The sequence below is a fragment of the Syngnathoides biaculeatus genome, chromosome 14 (assembly GCF_019802595.1).
Source record: "Syngnathoides biaculeatus isolate LvHL_M chromosome 14, ASM1980259v1, whole genome shotgun sequence".
Classification (NCBI taxonomy): domain Eukaryota; kingdom Metazoa; phylum Chordata; class Actinopteri; order Syngnathiformes; family Syngnathidae; genus Syngnathoides; species Syngnathoides biaculeatus.
This window is the reverse complement of record NC_084653.1, coordinates 9101719-9123179: the sequence shown is the minus strand read 5'-3', so window position 1 is coordinate 9123179 and position 21461 is coordinate 9101719. Positions and strand designations below refer to the sequence as shown.

The window sequence follows — 21461 nt, the reverse complement described above, 5'->3', positions numbered from 1 at the left end:
TTCTCTCTTCCCCGTTTCTTTCTTTTTCTCTTACATTTCCTCCTCACTAGGGATTTGAAAAAGGTTGGAGTGACAATTGCAGGACCACAGAAGAAGATCGTGAGCAGCCTCAAAGCCCTAGAATCTCACACCAAGAACATCCCTGTACCTGTTTAAAAGCTGAAGTCAACAGAGGAAAATCACCAGGAGCATGGCAGCATATTACTTGCTAATACACACAGTGTATACAAAGTGATAATGGCAGATAACTGATAGGGAATTTAAAAATTATGGGCTTTTGTTGAACACATTAAGTCCTGCCAGAGAAATAGAAAGAGCCCAGTGCAACAAACCAGTTAACTGGCTGACTCTTGACTTTGATCCATTCTCAAATTGAGATGCCTTATAGACACAAAGAGTGGCGCTGGGTTGGGTTTAAAGATGCACATTGTGAACTAACACAGCCGAACAGAACTGGTCAGGGATAAAGCCATGTTGGCTGGACTGGATTGCGAGGAGGAACAGAGGCCAAAGCTGCAGCCCTCAGTACCAATGAACGTGGATGGCATTTCTCTCTGTTTATTGCCAGCCTGGCATGCTTGGTGGCTTCTCCCTTTACACCCGGTCAGCAACATGTGTCAAAGAAGATGGTTGGCATGGCAGCATGGACGACAGCAGCAGCAACTGATCCAGTCTGGACCCTTCCTGGACTGATGAAGATTTTTTTTTTTTTTTTGCAACTACCTACATATTAACCCAATCTGTTCTTATCTTTAGCATTCTGTAGGCTTCTCACATCAAAGCAATAATGATGATTAATGTATAGGACTGCTTTGTTCAGAAGCCATGATCATGCTACACTCGCAGTGGATTGAACAGCAAGCTTTGGACGTATAGGAGCAATAACACACTTCACACTCTTTGTTTTACAAATGTAAGTTAAATGTGATACAAGCAGATGTTGTAACGTTATAGTGCGGTTTCGACCTTTGTGTGAAATCTCAGGATGCACACGTTATTTGATCTGTATTTTCTCTAACAAGCGGAAACGGATGAAGTGAACAGAGCAAACCGGAGCGGGGAATTGAGAGTGCACGGTAAGAGAGATGCGACTGAGAAATTGTGTTGGAAATGGGGCATAAAAGATAAAGCAGTTTTTCCACACCTCTCCTTCAGATATTCTTTTGTGCAATGGAATTCATTTTCAACTCCAAGTGTAGTTGTACTTGATTTTATTTTCCTGGGAAAAAACCTCTTATTCAGCAACCATAATTAGATTTTCCTCAGTTAGGCCGGACATACACTGAAGACTGAAAATGTAAGACTTTTTCCAACCTGAGTCCTTGTCAGGCAACTTACTTTTAAATATGGCACAATTTAAAGTCAGGTTGGGCCTCACTGTGGGATGATCTGATGACCTGTGACAAAAATGTGTCAGAAATTTGCTCTACCCTCATAGTTTTCTGAGACAGTTGAAATTTCAACTACATTTCCAAAGCTTTGAAACTTTTTCTTCCTATGCCAGGACAAAGTAGATGAAAACTATCTTAGAAGCATAATGATAAGGGAAGTGACCCCATCACCGTTGGCTTTGTTTTTCAGCATTACCATAGATGGAAAAAAAACTCTTCTTCATGGTTTGTGTTGACAGTCTGCAACACTTTAAAATGCACTGGAACAGCAATGACCCAAATGTGCCGATAAAGAAGTTGTAGCCTTTGGTGGAATTGAACAACACAACTAAATCGTGCAGACTATGCCCAGCACAAAAAAAAATTGCCGGTGATATGAAAATGATAGTCTGCTATTCTTCGTCTAAAGAACATGATAAACAAAAGCTGAGGGAAAACAGGTGTTATATTTTCTTGAACAAATTGTTGATGAGGGACATGAGAGTTACAGTCTTCTATCCTTAGTTTGAAAACATGTCTAACAAGAGCCAAGGGAATACATGTTTTCTATTTTCTGGAATGAAGTGTTGATGGGGTTAATGCAAAACATTGACTGCCTTATTATGTTTGGGTTGGACCCTGTTGGTTGTTCACCATGCAAACCTCCTGTTATGTTTAAACTGTATAAGATTTAGCACCATTACCATTTACGAAGTATGATGTTTTCCTTAAAACTGCTAATATAAGATCAAAATACATATGTCCATAAAGGGATTCCATGAATGCACCTTTCCATTTGGATGATCCACAATATAGAGGGACATCAGCATGGATTCTGGTGAATGACACAGTATTATGAACTGGTGCCGCTTTATACTTTTGGATGAGAAACATTCAACGACAGTACAAGGGTGCACTCCAAATGCACTTAATACACAATGTGTGAGCACTTTCCTTTACGTAGGAATTGTATCGGCTTGGCTGGAGATTACATTTACCCTGTGAACAGAGATGATGTCGGTGCTTTTGGAGAACTCCAGCTCTGTTCACAATATCAGTATATCCGGTGTTTTACCTGTGGATGCTGGTGTTGCTGCTATGTGATCATGCTGGTGTTGCTGCTATGTGATCTGATTAGCATGTACATAATGTGAACCATGATAACTATATAGCAACTAGCCCGACAGATCCTGCAATATGTACATGCCATTCTTCTTTGTACAAATTTTTGTATGTATAAAAAGAATACAAATTGTGCAACAATTTTAATTAAAAAAAGAGACAAAAAGCATCTGTATTATACTTTATCTTGTTTTGAATTATATTTGTCAACCTGTTTTTATTTTCTACAATAAAAACACAATTGTGGTTACATAATTATTTATTTGTTAACATTACACAGCACAGTGTTTGTTATTTTTTTGGTTGTTTTTTTTTCAAATTTTACAGTAAATTATCTGTCAGTGTTAATCTATGTTTTGTTTTTTTGACTTATTTTATCAACCTGGGAAATCTGAGAGAGCAATACTTGTTATGCACCCCATATCCAGAAAACCTTCCTTTCTGTCTCAAAACTGACCCGTGTGTTTGTGTGAGAGTTTACGTCTTGAAACGTAGCTGGCCTTGTCAACTAATGTAAGAGGATTTGTAGTGGAAACATTTATATTTTTATAATAAATATTCTCAAAATATTTTCCAAAAAAGCTACATTGATAGACCTGGTTCTGTGTATTATTTTCAACATTTGTTTTCCCACAAAAAGGTAATGGAGCAATATAAAGTACATAGTGAAAAAAAAAATCAATTATTGCACTTTCAGGGGGGCACCAGACATTTTTTTTTCTCCTCTGTGCTATTGTTAAGCACAGTACCATTCACTGTGATGATATAAATAAATAAATCATAGCAGTGCCGCTGGGGGTGGAAAAATTGAAGAAAATGGATGTATGGATGGATGGATGGGGTGCTATTAGTAGTACAGTACCACCTCTGGTGCCGAATCTGTGCACCTTTCTGTCTTCAAATTCTGGAGATGCTAAACTATACTCAAGAATGGCATAATATTCCGTAACAACATAATGAATACAGTAGTCATAGGGATAGGGATAATTGTGGAAAGAAAACAAAAACCACAAAATAAAGGCCCTTACATTTCCAAATTGGTAATACAGTCAAAAAATGTTGATTAGATTTCCAATTAGCATGTGACACGCTCTTTAGGCTTTATCGGCCACTGATGGATTTAGTACACATTTTAAGTCTTGATGCAACATACAATGTACCAACTGAGTGATGATACAGTATGGAATTCACAGTTAAAGCAGATTTCAGTTGTAGTACTAATAAGGAAAATAATAATTCGGACAGACGTTCTAAATCAGCAAATACTTATTCCTTCTTTTGTTGAAAGTACTTTTCTACCCTAGTGACATATGGTAAGGTCTATAAAACCATGGTTTAATGACTTTGGTGTAGAAGAGCTCGAATTTCCTGACACTATCATCATCAAACAACATTGTGACTAAGAAAAGAAATTGTGAGCAAAACCATCTCGACCATTAATAGTGTTGGATGACTAATATATTCCACACATCTGGATCGTCCTGTCCAAATCCTTTGTCATTTGGCTCTGATGCACCTGATAACAGGTAATTTTCCTCAAACCTTTCATTTTTGTCTCTGAGCTCGACATCTGCTCCCTCTACCCAACATCCCTGCTGCCGTGTTTTATAACTCCATCACAAATAATGAAATATTTTCTCTTATGATAATGGTGTCTCTACGGTAAAATATTTAAAAAAAATGTCTTCTCTTTTTAGAAGTGTAAAAGGGGTAAGTCCACAGTAATTCCAAGTAAGTCCACAAGTAATTGTTGCTTTGCTGAGTGAGGTAACATCGACTCTGTCCAGATGTTTCCAGGCAGATGTGCAAGGAGAGAAAACAGGATGCTGCAGTCTCTATGTCAAGAAACAATTAACCCAGTGTGTCTCACAATTCCACCAATTTTGTCCTGTTTTTTTTTTTTTTTTTTAAATCTCTGAAGCTTCCCCGGTGCTTAAACCATCAGGGTGTTGCGGCAGGAATAAAAAGATCCAGGTTGGAAGTGGGAACGGCAGGGAGATCATTGAGGCGAGGTGAAACAAGAGAGAATAAAATTGGGCAAGGTATGCACAAGTGTCACTTGTCCAAGTCTGGAAAAGTATGTGAACAATGGCATGTACTATTGCAGTATCGCAGGTGAAGGTTAACCAGTACCATTCATCATCTCTCCTGGCAGCAGCCTATTGTAATGCATTCTCTGTGTAGCGGCGCATATGTGTTCCACTTGGAGAGCAATGATAATGACAAGACAACATCATGAAAAGGAGAATTTATCTTCCTCTACTGAAGGTTCAAAATATGCACCTGAAGAACACATTCCTGTCAGAAAGCCTCTTTTTTGGGAGCTTGTACGACCATCATTGCTTGTATAAAGCATATATGCTCCGCTTGTCATAGAACACACATTTAACTGAATTAATTTTACCTTCTTTAATGATCAAAACTTGGTGACCACCCCTAATACTACACATTTTACATTTTAAACTAAATATTTTACCCCATTATTTTTCCCATTTTATTTTATTTTATTTTTTGTGGCACTTTAAGGTCAATTACACATAATTTGTGTTGTTGCTATTAGGTATTATTATCAGCAGCAGTAGTAGTATCGAGGAAGGCAAAGATATCCCAATGGGGATCAGCGGCAAAGGGCTTTAAAGACAGCAAACTTCTTCATTAAAGGGAATAAAAAAAAATAAAGTCAGTCTGCTATTAAAAAAACACCTTTTGTCATATTTGTTACAACTGTCAGTCTGACCTGACATCAGTAAAATGAACTGTAAAAAAAAAAATCTGCCTTCTCCAGCCGCTCTAACCATGACCAAACATAAAAAGAGAGAGCGGACATCAGGCAACTGATGAAGTTAGTTTTTGATACAGGTCACAAAAGTCCTTTTGTGGCCTCAAGCTCGATCTCTGCAGTCTTTCCTTCAGTTCCCATTGAACCTTGAGTCTCCAGCAGCGTGCAGCTGCCTGACACCATGTAAAAAACTCATAACACTCCACTGAGTTCCTTGCCGGGCTGCGGTGTGGATCTAACTTTAGAAGTCCGCTCCAAGGGGTGGTTAAAGTGCACAACCCTAATATCATGTTTTAATTATCCCTGTTTGACAACTTGTTCCTCTGTTTACTGGCATTGTTGGACAATACACAAACACCCGCACAAAGAGAATTCTCCATGTTCTCATGTACATGTGCTGCAATGATGCTCCCTGTGGTGCGCTGTTCCCCTAAGCTGTCAAAATGCGGTCTTCATCACACACACACACACACACACACACACTCACACACACAAAGATGAATGTTAGCTTTGTACTGTCGGTGCTCTCGAAGGAACCTAAGCACACACTGGCTCCTCGATCATTTTATCACCAAAGTAACATAAAGTGCTGCCCTTACAGCTCACACACTTACAGAGGTCCCAGGACTGCCATGCTCACACCACCTTCTGTCAACTTAATAAATGATGGTGGCACCAAAATAAGTGGAAATATAATCACAACGAATTCCTCTGCATCCTTGGTGGTACAAGGAGGAAATGATGTTTGCTCTTGAAAAGTGAAGAGCAAGTCGATCAGTATTTTATCAGCAACTTAGACGGGATCAACACTGAGGTGTGTTGCTTAATTATCTCCACCAAGTGTAAATTGCTTGTTCTTAGCAAGACAACTTAGACAATCTTCTATCTAACAATATTAACACTATCCAAAAATATTCTTAATTTTTTCAGTTCATGATCGTCTGATTTATTTGATGGACGACATATTGTAAACTGGTGGTGGCACAGTAGTGTAGCTGTAAAGCGTAGGCCTCACAGTTTGAAGACCAGGATTCGATCCTGGCCTTCCCTGTGTGGAGTTTGCATGTTCTCCAAGGGCCTGCGTGGGTTTTCTCCAGGCACTCCGGTTTCCTCACACATCCCAAAAACACGCAACATTAATTTGACAATTGATTGTGATGTGTGATGTGATGGGATGTGTGAGTGCAGCTGTTTGTGTCGATGTTCCCTGCAATTGGCTGGCAACCAGTTCAGAGCGTTGACAGCTGGGATAGGCTCCAGCACGGTCTGCAACCCTTGTGTGGATAAGCGGCTAACAAAATGGATGGATAAATACTGTAAACTGGATATTCATTCAATGCAGATCATTGATCATTAGGCTGTAACCCTGGAAGCATGGGTATTAGTAATTCTTGTTCACTACCAAAGGACTCACTTTTAGTTCCATAAAACTCAAATACACTTAAACATCCTCATATTAATAGAGTATTCAATAATTCAACAATAATGAAATTGTAGAGTTGCTGACCTTCCACTACATCGACAAAATGTTGCAATTACATCATCAGTTGTACAAATGGGTCCAGAAAACAGTGCATCAGCTAATTTGAAGATCAAGGTGAAGATCTGTCTTTGTGCTGCTATTACCTCTCCGTCTGCTCATGTTAATGGCGATGGAAGCAAACCTGCTGTTAACACCGTTGTGCCTTTCAGAGAGAATCGATTTTTTCAGTGAAAGCTGAATGATGCGTCGCTCTGATGTCAGCACTTTGCCACCCCTGAAATTTTCGCACTTCATTTTTTCCCATCTCACTTCACCTAGCCTCTCCTCTTCCCAACGTCCATCTTTAATTTAACAGCTAAACCCCCCACCACATGTCCAACCCGCCATTGCTCATTGCTCTTGCATTGCATTGCTTGTCTTTCACTTTTATTCTGCTTTTGCATTAGCAAGGATATTGATTCCAAGGTTGTGATCCTCAATACCAGAACACTCACTTGAAATTATTGCGTTAATCTTAATGCAGTATTTATTCACACTCAGTTACGTTTTAACTGTGTGCTGCATGCATGATTTTCCTCTTGTTTTCCATCACATCCCCCCATTTCTGTCACTCCATATTTCTTTCTCATTCCTCGGTTTCTCCATCCTCTCATGCACATATTAAAGTCGTACATCACAAGGATCAATCCCCACATGTGAGAACCAGATACGGGCTGATATATTGCCGGGTTTCCTCTGTGTCTCAGAGTTTTTAGATTAGGGTCAAGTGCCAGGGATACAGGGACACACTTCTGACAAGGCCTGTCTGTCAACTACCGGTGACTTGCACCTTTTTGCCACCTCCATCGGCTTGACCTCTGAGAATTGCAAGGTTACCTGTTAATGTTTCTTTTGACCCAAATTTCTGAGTTGTAGAGTATCCCATAAACAGCTTCCGAGCTGCTACATGGTTTAAAAAAATAGTCATTCTGGACCATGTTAGAATGAAAAAAAAAAAAAAACCCTGCCAGGCATTAAACGCATTGTCCTTTGTATAATACTTGGCTAGGTGAGCTTTTGATTCATAACTCTACTCAAAATATGGCCGTTTCACCTCTCAGATGAATTTCTCATTTGTTTTTGAACAATTCGCATGGTGGACTACGATGTGACAGTTCCCATTTCTTCCCGTCAGTTTCTATTTAATCCGATTCATCCCATTTAGTTTAAATTGCATGAACACATTACACTTAAGTTTCCAAATTAAAGCCCTTTTACTTTTTTCTGCCCTATATTTTTCTATTTGGTATTTTTGTTAAGACTCCAGTTTCTAAACAGCAATGGAAATTTGCTCCCAAATGTATGATTTCTTTTGTTGTGTATTTTCACATCCCATTTGCAAAATCTGATGTGTTATTTTGAATTATTATTATTATTATTATTGAATAACCCTAACCCTGTCTATGTGAAAATTAGAACAAAAGCATTGTGAGTTTAAACAACCGACTCCTCTCTATATTAGTCAAAAAACTTTGTGTGTAACTCGCTCTTCCCAGAAGAACCATGAACTAATCCACATCCATTCAGATTAACAGTATTTGGGCCGGAAGCCATAACTCAACCCCAACACTGACCACAACACCCGATCAGAGCACTGGGCAACTAAGACAACAGAGAAATCAACAAATGACACAATACCACGTGTTGCTGAGGCTCCAGGGCAGTGCATGCATGAAGGCCTGCACATAGTACATGAAGCAAGATTTCTATCTCTTCTTTTCTTTCTACACAGCCCAACCCTCCATCTCCCCTCCTTCGTGTGTTTTCATGTCTGTAAAGGAGACATGACAAGCTCTTTCCGGCCTTTCCCCAAAGCGAGCCAGTTCATTTACCACAGTCTTTCTGTCAGCCATCCAATCAGTCAATCAGCTGTACCGCACTAGCCCTGCAGGAATGTCGAGGATGAGCCCAGCCCCCGGTTCGAACCTTGCTCTGTTTAGTTGCAATAAAACCCTGCTTAGAAAAGAGAATGTGGATGACTCGAGAAGTACTGTAAATACAATATGTCAGGGGTAGAGTTACATTGTTTTTCTGCAGAACTTTACAATAGGCTTCAATCTGTTTATACTTTTTTTAATTATTATGGGTCATGTTTCCTTTAATACAAAACTTATGGCAAACAAACTGTGCATGTTGTCTGTAGGCCTCTGTTTGTTGGCACGCCCTTTCCGTGTAATGCATTTTATGTGTATATACGAGGAGAATTGAAGCTATTTACTTTCATGCTAATTCTGCCTGACATGTACAATTACTGCTGTGTTTGGTTACAGCAAGGCAAACCTTTACGGTCCTGTTGACTGTCAAATTTAGTTAAGTCTTTTTTAAGCCTCCTCTTTCCTTTCTTGGGAACCATCTTGTTTGCTTATTTTTGTGTATGTATGCGTGTTTGTTTGTGTGTATCGAGGGATGATCCCCATTATTATTTGTGTTTAAATGTGCAAAGTATGATGATAACTTTACATGACAGATTACAACAAAAATTAATCATTGTCTTCAAAAGTTTAGATGAATTATATACCAGTTTAAAATTCCATTGCATTCAAACCAAATATTTCTTTTACTTTTCTATGTTGATTTGCTGGGAGAAAGCATGGGGTTCTTATTCATCCAATCACTTTTTTTAGACTGCTTGTCAACACTCTCGTGGGTGACCTCAGCTTACTTTATAGGTACAAACCCTGTAGAGGCCCCGTCACACCATGACGTTCTGGTCAGCATTCTATAGCATTTGAGGAAACGTTGGTAGTCGCCCATGGTCACCGGGATAACACCAGAAGAGTGTTGTTTGAACGCTAGTGAATGTCAATGATCGCTGGGAATCGGCGGAGAACGCCGGTCCAGAAAAAAAGTTTTTAACATGCACAAAAGTTCTCACCGAGACCAGCGTTCACCAACGTTTAATTTTAAACACTGCAGAACGTTCAAGAACGTTTATTGAACGTTTTACTATGTTCGCCGAGCATTGCAAGCGTTTGACTATCGTTAGTCAGTCGTAACTCTAGCTTTACTTGGTTGTTACTAAATCGTTTGCTTTGCAGTGAACGACTTACTGGCCACCTGTCAACGCCCACTGAACAATCCCCTAGCGCACACAACGTATAACTAAAGTCAAACGAACGTCGTTTGGTGTCCATTGAGCGTCATTCGAGCGTTTCCCGAACTTCCATGCATATGGGTATATAAACCGATGCTTTGTAAGCAAGGACCATTTAATATTAAACTACAGTAAAGAGCACCTACTCTGGAAGATCCAAAAAGACTAAGGAAGCTATATATTATTGCTATAGCCCAGCATGAAGTAGATGTACTGAACTTGAACATAGCTGAGCACATTGAGGGACCTCGCCCGCAGAGAAGAAGACCCTGACGAAGACGACAGTGCTGGATTAAATCGTGGATATTAAAGCATCAAGATTTTCGTCTGTACGACCAATTTATGGTTGAGCTTTGTCGGGAAGATATGAGTTCTTTCACGAACTTCATGTGCATACCACCTGATATGTTTGATGACATTCTTGGACGTGTCAGAGGCAAATTGACGAACTATACTGACATGAAGTTTGGGTGGCGCGTTCCATCAAACACAATCTCCGTCCTTGTCCATGAAGTGTGCCGGGCGATAATTGATGAGTATCTGGATGAGATGATGACCCCCCCAAGCACTCCTGAAGCCTGGCGTGAGATTGCCAACCACTTCATGACAAGGTGGAACTTCCCTCATTGTTGTGGTGCCCTTGACGGCAAACATGTTGCCTGCAGATGCCCTAAGTCTTCCAGATCAACCTACTACAAATACAAGGGATTCTATTCTGTGGTGATTCTGGCCTTAGTGAACGTAGATTACAAGTTCATCTGGGCAGATGTTGGTGGTAAGTGTTCTTTCACATAATGTCTTTAGTGGAGATTGAATTACATTATTCTTGGTGTTACTATTTGTACTGTATGTTTGGGTTGATGTAATTTGTGTTTTTCAAGGAAAGGAGGAGCGTCCGATGCACAAATCTATAACGGGTCCGAACTGAAAGAATGCATTGATGATAGCTCCATTGGCTTCCCGCCATCTGAACCCCTGCCCAACGACAACGATGTGCCGTACTACCTAATCGGTGACGACACGTTCGCCTTGAGGTCTAACATGATGATGAAGCCGTATTTGCACCGTGGTACGATCGACGACGAGAGGGTTTTCAACTAAAGGGCTTTCAAGGGCATGTCATGTGGTCGAGAATGTATTTGGCATCCTTACCGATAGGTTCCAGGTTCTCCTGACCACTATAAGCCATTCTCCAGCTACCATAAGGCTCATTGTTACTACGTGCCTGTTTGCACAATCTCATGCATATTAGATATCCACGTCAACAGAACATTCGCATGGACTGGGAGGACGATAATCATCAAGTAATTCGTGGACAATGGAGAAAACAGCGCAATCTGGAGGACACAATCAATGCCAGAGGGCCTAACGTGAACAACAGGGAGGGGAAGCATCAGAGGAACCTTTTGATACACTGGTGCAACTCAGAGGCTGGTTCTGTTCCATGGCAATTGGATATGATACGAAAAATGTAGTGACATGAACGATGTGTGTTGATGTGTGTATGTTCTCTAATGATAAGTACGAAAAGAAACAAACATTCAGTGTCAGTTTTAGATCATTTATTTAAAGAACATACCCCCCCCCCCGCGAAAATAATCACCCATATAACATGTGTTATTTCGTAAATCACAGAAATAATGCCAGAAAATAAACCTGATATAAAACAATTAAAGGAAATGATAATCATAATTACACCTTAATACAAATGCTCGAACTCATCCAGCACCCCTGAGTTTTAACCTAGATCACCTTCAACTGCATTTAAACAAAAATAAGAGGAAATTAACAATTGCCTTTCACTTGGTATTCAAAATATCGTAATATAGTCAGTATTTCCGATTATTTGACTCACAGCTCTTGAATTATAGACATGTAAGCAGAGTCCGCGGAGTTGAACAGTGAAATGGCTTGGGGGATTGGTGTTCCCCACTCACTGGGAGGTGGCTGCCAACCTCCTTGCTGTGACTGGCACTCGTCCCGACACTGAAACGACTTCTTGGTCGAGGGGGGTTGCGACGAGGGTGTGTCACCAGTGAAACTGAAAATATATTAAAAATCAAAATGGTCAGATGACTTTCTAGAGTGGGGATGAGTGATTTTCATCAAAGTTTGAACCGATCTAACTCTTTTGACTAACTTTCGTGACAGCTATTGGCCAATTTTAGTAATGATGCAAGTCTGGATATATGAGGGGTTGCCTAATGCACCAATTGTAGTTATAATTAACAATAATAGCAATAATTAAGCTCACCGTGACTAAATTGAATCCTGTCTGGAGGGGGGTCTATTGGACCTTCAGGGCCTTGTTGATGCCTTTTCGGGCCTGGCGAAGGTCCTTTGAACTCAGCCCCAGCAGCACACTTTTGACGTAAGCGGGGTAGGTGGTCCTTTCGGTGACTGGCTCGGGAGGCGGGAGTTGTCCACACAGCATTGTCAGCATGTCGCCGCTCTCCTTGGACTTCCTCTGGAAGGTCGCAATTTCGGAGGAAACCGACAAGGCTTGGGTGGGTTGACGTTCTGTGACGTTGTCATCAAACTCATCAACTTCAACCCTCTCCTCCGCCGCGGCCCGCTCAGCCTTATCCAGGTCGCCCTGACTTTCGGCTATGATCGCCTTCAACTAGAAATACATGAATTGACAGGTAAACACAGCGGGTTTGGAAATTTACAATAAACAATTGTACAGACATTCATCTTTTACTTATTAATCAATATTGAAGTATAATTATAGATATAGGATTAGTTCAATATCTGTATCAGCACTTACACTCTTGACGGGCTTTGACCGGTGGTTGATAGCTTGGTGGAAAAATCCAAATTTCTCTTTTATCCATGTCTCCCTTTCCGTCAATTGTTTCTGGACATCCCCACTCTTCTTCTTGTCCATCCTGGTAGATATTATAAGCATACAGTCAGAATATACTAAGTACATACGTATATGGTAGGTATATGTTAAGTATATAAATTCCATTATTATTACATTCAGGGCAATTAATTGAAGAATTTTCCCAAATTTAAATGTAAATACTAACTTTGTGAACATGTCCCTGAGGGACTTGAACCAAGTCCACAAGTGGTCGACGCTGATCTGTAGTACTGTGGCTTTGGTCTCGAGTATCCGTTGCCTCTTCACCTTGTTCCTTAATCTGTTTCAGTGAGTTCCACCGCAGTTCGTTTTCGCGGAAAACTCCACCAGACTATCCTCAACAGCCCGGTCCAGGATCCTGCAATCCTTTCTCTGCTTCTTTTGTCTCTTTGTTGGACCGTCCTCACTGGGGTTTGCAAGGTGTTTAGGGTACCCAGGGGGTGTCACATGGTGCGAGACTTCCCGAACGTGCTCTTCCTCTTGCTGTTGTTTTTCCTCCATACACAATGCTCGTGATGAAAGAGGCTTAGCTTTACTAGCAGCGATAGTTGCTGAAGTCCGCGCCCTAACTTTTTTTCTTCTCGGCGGCTCGATGCTGACTGTTCAAACTCACGACAACAACTGCACACGCTAATGGTTTTTAGGGGTATCTTATTTGGTCGCTGTTACACGCTTCTCATGCGTTAGACACACGTTAAGTCATGCGTTAGACACACGTTAATCACACGCCAGATATGTCATCCGCGTTTGACAACGCTGAAAAATAGAACGATTGAAATGTTCAGAGGACGTTGACCAGAACGTCATGGTGTGACGGAGCCTTAAGAGAATGTAAACAATCGTTCACACTTATGGACAATTTCGAGTCTTTAATTAAGCTAGCGTGCCCTTTTGTGGAATACGGGAAGAAACCAGCGTACCCCAAGAAAGAAAGTCTGCACCGAGATTTGAAACTAAAAGCTCCTGATTTCATGTGGTGCAAACGAGGTGGCCACATGGTTCTAATGGACTTAGAGTTTAAATGTGGGAAGGTCTGTGGTGTGTTTGTCAGTTACCAAAACAATTTGACCACAAAAAAAGCAGCTGATGTTGAAATGAAAGTTCTGCTCTATGTTTTAAGAGAAAACATGACAACATTTGGGAGGGAACATCATGATGTATGTGAAGCTGCATAACGCCATGGCTCAAAGACGTATGGAACAATTAAAACAGAATGGTTTTAGCAACTTGTCTCAACATAATCTAAATAATGGTCTTTTTTCTCATAACGTTCACATCAGGGTTAAGGGTAAAAACAACAACAACATAGAAATGAGGTTATGGGTAGCTTGAGAATTCCATAAAGTCTTCATATTTTGAAAAGGTTAGAGAACGTTGTGACATGGGTCAGCGTTACGACAACGTCAACATTCAACTTTTGGCTCAGAGTGACGCAACTCAGCGAAACAACCTCCCCGGCTTGCAATGGTCCAAATTGATTTATTAGTTAAAGCTTGAAAACATCTGTCATTTGAAGATAAATCTTACGTTTCTGACACCAGTCACCTTTACCACAATGAAAACATCCAGCTCACTTTTGGATTTTATGACATTACATTCCAACACTTTCCAAATGTTGATGAACTTTTCCTTCGAGTAAGCTGTCTGTAGTCATCAGACCAAGAAACAGATTTATAATATTTGCCTCCTAAATGGAGGCGTTCATCCTCATGGAGGTTCAACACCAATAGCAGCATGTCTATGTATATAAATTTTTTCAGGAATTTACAGGCCTGGTGAGCCTTACAGGAACAGTATCAGTCTTCTTTCTACAAACACAAATGCTTGAGTTATTCACCCGCAAATATTATCATAAGGGGGTAAATGACATTAACAAGCCATATCATCAGGCTTTTTATGCATTCGGAATCCCATCCGCGCTCCAATTACAGCCAGCCAAACGGTTCAGGGAAGTGGCTGCTGAAATGTACTAATGGCATGAAGAGTATGCAGGGGACACACAGAATAGACAGACAGAGAAAGTCACGAGGACTGTCAGACATGTCACTATTGATTTTGTAAGATGAGACTATTTCCTAATGGAGGCATTATGTTGTTAATTGGGAATTATAGCAGGCCATTGTACAATGAAAGCTAATATTTAAGGAATATGAAATTATTTTTGCCTGGCTTGATGGCATATATACAGTACCTGTAAAGCACATCCTAGTATTGTAGCTGTAAATATTGTACATGAGGTGGAATCAAATATAGTACATATTGAGTTTGTTCCAATGATTTATAATGCAGTCTATTTTATGTGAAATATGTTGCAAAAACTAATAATAAATGTTGGTTTTCTGCGGGTATTTTGTTGTTATTTGTTGGTTTTACCCACACTCTCAAAATATGCTTCTCTGGTCTCCTGAGGCCTCTCTGGATGAATGGAAATGCATGGATGGATAATTTTCCAATAATTAAGCATTCCATTTAAGAATCAAAGAAACCTGCAGCAGTTCAAAATCTAAACACATCACATATGTAAATCAATTTTAAATTTACAAAATTACAAGCCATAAAGCCCGGGGGATGAAAGGCTTTGCATCTTATGGTCGACTGAACAAAAGACAAGTGTTCAGAGGAAGAGAGAGCTGAGGGGCCATACGTTATATGTTGATGTTACATTCCAGCTTGGATCAAATCCTGGCACGCTCACATGGCACATTGCCCACGTTCTCATCGTAGAGAGGTATAGCTATCAAAGGCCTGATAATGATGTGATGGTCTACTAGTCCTTCAGCGTCGATGGATGGAAAATGTGAGGCGAGATCAGAGTAAAGGTTCAGTGTGATCAAACGCAATCCTCCAAAATGCTCCAAATCCTCCACTTTCCCCTTCCTTCCGCAGAAGGTGGAGAGATCAGGAGGATTTTTTTTCCGTTTTTTTTCTTTTTTTTTTTAAAGGTTTAACAGCTTCATTTGGATCCCTCGGTTACTGTCAAATGTATAAGTTATAGGAATTGAATACCAAAAGAGATGAGCATTTCATCCTACTCGGAAAGTTTTCGCCACGTGTATGGAGGTCGCACAGTTCTCCAACTGACATCATAAATTGGAACAAAAGTTGTGCATATGAGGAATGGAGGTAGGTGTTGTGAGGGTCAAGGGAGCTGCTGGTTGTTAGTCATGCAAAGTCTGTTCCAAAAATATTGAATCAAATAAAATCATCAGTATGTGCAAACAAGCCTGCTGTGCGATGTACAGTATTTGCACCTGTTAATGCTTTGTGCATTTTCATCCTGTAAGCAAATAAATAGTGAGAAAACACATTAATTGAGCCTGTTTTTGTCTGGTTGGATATTTTACCTGTGTATTTATTTTATAAATTACCCTGAGATGTGTTTTGCCTATGCTGAGATGCTGACATTAACTTGAGATTAAAGTAAAAATTGTCACCCTTTTCTTTTCCTTTTCACTTCGCCACTGTTGAGTATTGTGGGAGAGGAAAGCTAGCTTGTGCACATACATTCAGGGTTGATGATTGCGGTTTGTGAAAGAGGACCATAAAATCAGAAATATGACGTGTGTATGGACAATTTTAGATTTCTGTGCATGGATGTGGTGTATAATATATCTGGACTCTGGACTTTGGAAACATGCATAATTTGCAAGGTGGGAAAGATTATTCTATGTCATATGGTATGTCTAAAGTCAGACCCTTTGATCATGGAAATTAGTTATAGTCATGCATCATGGTTGTACGTCAGACTTAAAAAATCTGCCTAAATAGTTTACAAGCAGAAGCTCAACTTCAGACACATTTAGGGTTAGGGTTGTACTAACCCTAACTCAAAAAAATTTGAAATTAAATCCTATGTATTCAATCCTATTAGTGTCCAAAGTAAACAGTATATAAAAAGATATCCTTTCAATTCTTAAAATAAAGATTTACAGAGTAGTAGTCCTGTGGGTACTACAGTCTATTTCTGTTCTTTCATATTTGACTGCAGCTTTTGTAAATTAACATTTAAAGTTTTATCTCTAAAGATGGTTCTTTTTGGGTTAATATTTTGTGGAGATTGGCACGATTTACAAAGACCTGGCCACCAGCGTATAAACATAGTTCGGATGCAAACATCTAAATAGAACTCCTAGCAGAATGTTTGACTTGGGGCTAAAATTAACGCTCATATTTGAAACTGTTTCGGTCATTTCACTTCTGCTGGGTATGAAAATATCACCTGACAGTCAAAATCACAATCTGGATGAGATCAGCGAGTGCTCATTAGAGACAAGACCATCTGTTTACACCGAGGAGGGCCACATTGCTCCAAGTCATGGTCATCCAACACTGACAACCGGTCAGAAAGAGTCCGACCATCGTCAGAACAGAAATGACTGTTTTGGGAGCTATTCCTGGGCAGTTAGAATGTCACAATGCAATGAATTAATTCCAGTTTAAGGACTAGTAATCATTTGTATGTGTTGATGCATGTGAAGAGTAGCACACCCGCTAGAAAAGGTCGAACCACTAATGGCTTTGCAAGTGTTGCTCGGCTGCCCGTCAAGCCCTGAGAGTGTGTCACATCGGAAGAATGATTGTTCTCTTTCTTGTTGGGTCGCAACCATTGGTGCTGTGGGATATTCTGCAAATCAACTTAATGTAACTTACAAAGAAAGATGTTCCTAAAGGGTATTCCCCAAAAGGAATGTAGTAGAAAGTATTCTTATTCTCATTTAACGCAGACTGTTGCTACTTTTTCAAATTCTTTTCTTCTTGATAAGTCACTAAGTGTTGAAACGTTCTGAAAATGTGAAAACTTTTATAATTAATGTGGTTATTAATATTACCATGACATTGAAAAAGTAAATGTAAGGAAACAAAAAATGATTTTGATTTGTTAATTAGATGTATAGCTATTTGATTTCAATTTTGACGTAATTTCACATCCCCAATCATATTTAGGTAGAATGGGTGTGATACGTCCCAATCAAGCTGTGACTCTCGCAAGGATTTAAAAGACTCCATATGACAAATGGAATTATTGTTTGTTTTTTTTGTTTTATATATGAATAATCAAGATTTACTAGAGTCCGTCTGAATCTGAAATCTTATTTCCAGTCTGTAAGCCGAATACAGCACACATTAAGCAGGCAGTTATCTCATTCCCTTACTGCATTATTCCCAAAACACAGTGAATTCTCCCTTTGGCGTAATTGCATGTAAAATCCATTATCATCAGAGTCCATGCTAATCATATTGAGAGATGTGGCTAACGGGTGATTGTTGAACTTTCTGGTCAATATGTGGCGATGCAATCCTGCCACTACCATGGCTGCAGCTGCTTCCCCTTCTCCTGTGTGACACCCCCCGCCCCCAACCCACTACAGATTGCTTTTCACTCAGCCCTGGAGTGGAATATAGAGCAGAGTTAAGTTCTTTTAGATTACATAGAATTTTATTCTTGTTACCGTACCTGGAGAGTTGGCAGTTCACTCTTGGAGATGAAAAATTGACTTCGGCATGCCTCGTACAGAGAGAAAAAGAGAGAAATCCAAGCCAGTGGATTCAGGGGAAAGGGAGGGAAAAGAAGAAAGTGGAGTGAAAGTGGGATGTAGACTTTGGTGTTTAAGAGTCAGTGTGGAGACAGCTGTCATGGAGCAGCTTGCACTTTGGAAACAGACTCATCAGTCAAGCAGAGCTGCACCTGCACCAATGTTTGTGCTTGTGCAAATGCAAGCTTGCGTCATTTCAAGTGTGTACCGTCACATTTGCGAGAGATAAATGGAAGCACAGAGTGGACTTTGTTTACATTAGTAAGTGTTCAATTTAGACCTCTTGCGTGTCTTTTATTGTGTTTTAAATTCCCAGGAACTCAATGTTTTTTTTCCAAAATGACCCCCCGATTTAGCAGACTCATGGATAGACTTACTTTATTAAAGGTACATGCAAACCCTGACAAAAAAAGTGGTCAGAATGGGATGAAAATGGCTCTTGGGTGAACTATATTTATCCTGATTAATCCAAAAATGCATTTAAATATATTCATGACCACTTTTGAAAAATTCATCGGGAGGGGGAAGATAGGCAAGTGTAACTCTGGTGCCAAATTCCTTATGAAAATATATGTATCCTAATAATTATGCCAACAAGCTGATAGGATTTCTATGCTATGCTTGTGTAGTAATTCATCATTTTTTCCCCCTGCCATTTCATGGCATACCACTTTGATTTACAGCAGCTGTTGTTTTGTTGATTCATGAGTTTGATACACGGACACACACACACACACACATATATATATATATATATATAAAGCAAATATACATTTGTAATTAATAATATGTATATGTAATAAATAAGAACATTTGATAAATTAAGAGAAATTTTGTAAGTTATCACAGCACCCCTGATGATCTCTTATGGTGCACTAGCTTATGGAAACTATGAATTAAAGTAATATGACATGGTTCAACTGTCAGATTTATTTTTTTTTTATGTGATGTATAAGGGTCAAACTGCAGAAGAATAAAGATAGCAGGTAGATGCTGGTGAAGTAGTCTGCTTCCTGACTAGGTGCTTGTGAGCAAGGCACCTACACCTCAGAAGTAATCCAATGAAGTAATCCTGCTGCTGCGTGGCCCTTGACTCTGATATTTCTCCATCCATGCCTGCATGAGGTCAACCTTAATACTTCCCTGCTGCGTAGTGTCATGCGTTCAATGAAACACATACAGCAGAGTCAAAATGACATTTCCCTTCAGGGATTACATTTAATTAAAAAAAATGTTGTTGGCAAACTGTGCAAAAGTAATTTATTTTTCATTATTTGTGTAGATGGGGTGTTATTTTACTGTAATTCAATTTACTGACGGAATAAGTTATCCTAATAAAGAAAAAAAAAACACTAAGATTAATATTTTTTGAAAGAGCAACAAATCTCAAAAGTCAACAAACCATAAAGTGAACATCCAAGTTTAGAGTTCAGTAAGTTTGGGACAACATCTTCATCAACCCTATCTTTACAATCATACAAAAAAAGAAAAACTCTTTGGTAGCTCTAAATAAAATGTAAAACAAATTAAGTCTCCCATCTGCTCCTGATAAAGTACATCAACTAGCTTTCGATTAATAGCAGAGTTGAACTACAAACCACTAAACACAGCAATGTATTTCCTTGCTCAAACCAGGTCCAGGTCTGTGATATGTGTGGGCAGTTCCGTTCAACATTAATAAAATGCTTTTACGCTACAATAAAACAATCACTTCTTATCTTCTGCAACTGTTTGCATGTACAATAAACTAACTGAAACAGTCCTGTTTCATCCAGATTCATTATTTTTTTTCAAATAAGAATATAAATAATATTTAGTAACATTTGTCCATTCATCCATTTCCTATGCCACTTAGGTTGGTCAGGGTCGCAGGAACCAAAAGCCCAGATCAATTACAGGACAAATCGAGACAAATATTCCCATCAATCAGTAGAACTGAACCCGTGGTACCAGGAGGCAAGTTTACTCCTACACTAGCAATAACTCACAGTCACAAAAAAAATTGGTGTATTATATTGTACATTCTGTGGCACGTATATACAAAAGAACAGAATGACTTGTGATGTAGACTACCACATTCGCTAACAATGCACAATCGTTTCATGGTTTTAAGATACAAAAGCTACAAGAGCGTGATGCAGAAGCTAAATCATTTCTGTCGGAAGATGAAATTGAACCTTTTAAATATGTGGACTCAGAATCTTCACACATTTGTCCATCCATCCATTTTCTATGCCACTTAGGTTGGTCAGGGTCGCAGGAACCAAAAGCCCAGATCAATTACAGGACAAATCGAGACAAACATTCCAATGAATCAGTAGAACTGAACCCGTGGTACCAGGAGGCAAGTTTACTCCTACACTAGCAATGACTCACAGTCACAAAAAAAATATGGTGTATTATATTGTACATTCTGTGCCACGTATATACAAAAGAACAGAATGACTTGCGACGTAGACTACCACATTCGCTAACAATGCACAATCGTTTCATGGTTTTAAGATACAAAAGCTACAAGAGCGTGATGCAGAAGCTAAATCATTTCTGTAGGAAGATGAAACTGAGCTTTTAAATATGTGGTCTCAGAATCTTCACACAAAATAATATCGATGCAGTTCTTTGATGCAGTTTACCATTCGTAAAGTATTGGCGGCTGGAGTAAAAGACTGAATATGTCCTGTTTCGTCCACTTCTCATAATTTACAATGTGATTTGGCACATTTGAAGAGTTACTAAACCAGAATGACAGCCTGAAACGGTCAGGAAACAATTTTGGAAAAGCGGAAAAATTCAAAAAGAAAGAGGTCACTCGCAGAGGGATTTCATCTTCACCCAGGCAACGATCATATGTCTTCTGCTGTAGTGTAGCTAGACGTTATGCAAACCCTCACATGTGATCACTGATGTCGTGAGGAAAAATCAGCGGAAAACAGACCTGCTACTAGAGTGCTTGCATGAACACATGACCTTTGAAACCAAGTACTTCCAAGATCGTGGATCAGGAAATGCTGAAACAATTGATTTGACCTGTGTTGCCTCAATCACCTCTTCCTTGCTCTCACGTATCCTGTGAAATTACCAGGGTTTGCTTTTGTGCTATTATGTGTCGCAACAACATAAAAGACATGGGAAAATGTTATTGTTACAGAAATATGAGTGAGTTCAACAGAA

The 21461-nt window shown here is 39.5% G+C and overlaps 1 protein-coding gene across 8 annotated transcripts in view; it reads left to right on the top strand.

Moving 5' to 3' along the window:
- Nucleotides 1-3077, top strand: part of epha3 (eph receptor A3) — an 87589-nt gene extending 84512 nt beyond the window's left edge. For all 8 annotated transcript variants that reach the window (XR_009798063.1, XM_061840988.1, XM_061840983.1 and 5 more), the window contains one exon: nucleotides 51-3077. Coding sequence is in view for 5 of the 8 variants with exons in the window: in XM_061840988.1 (XP_061696972.1) it covers nucleotides 51-156 (106 nt within the window). In the remaining 3 variants the exon portion in view is untranslated. The remainder of the gene's footprint in view (nucleotides 1-50) is intronic.
- The last annotated feature ends 18384 nt before the right edge of the window (nucleotides 3078-21461 follow it).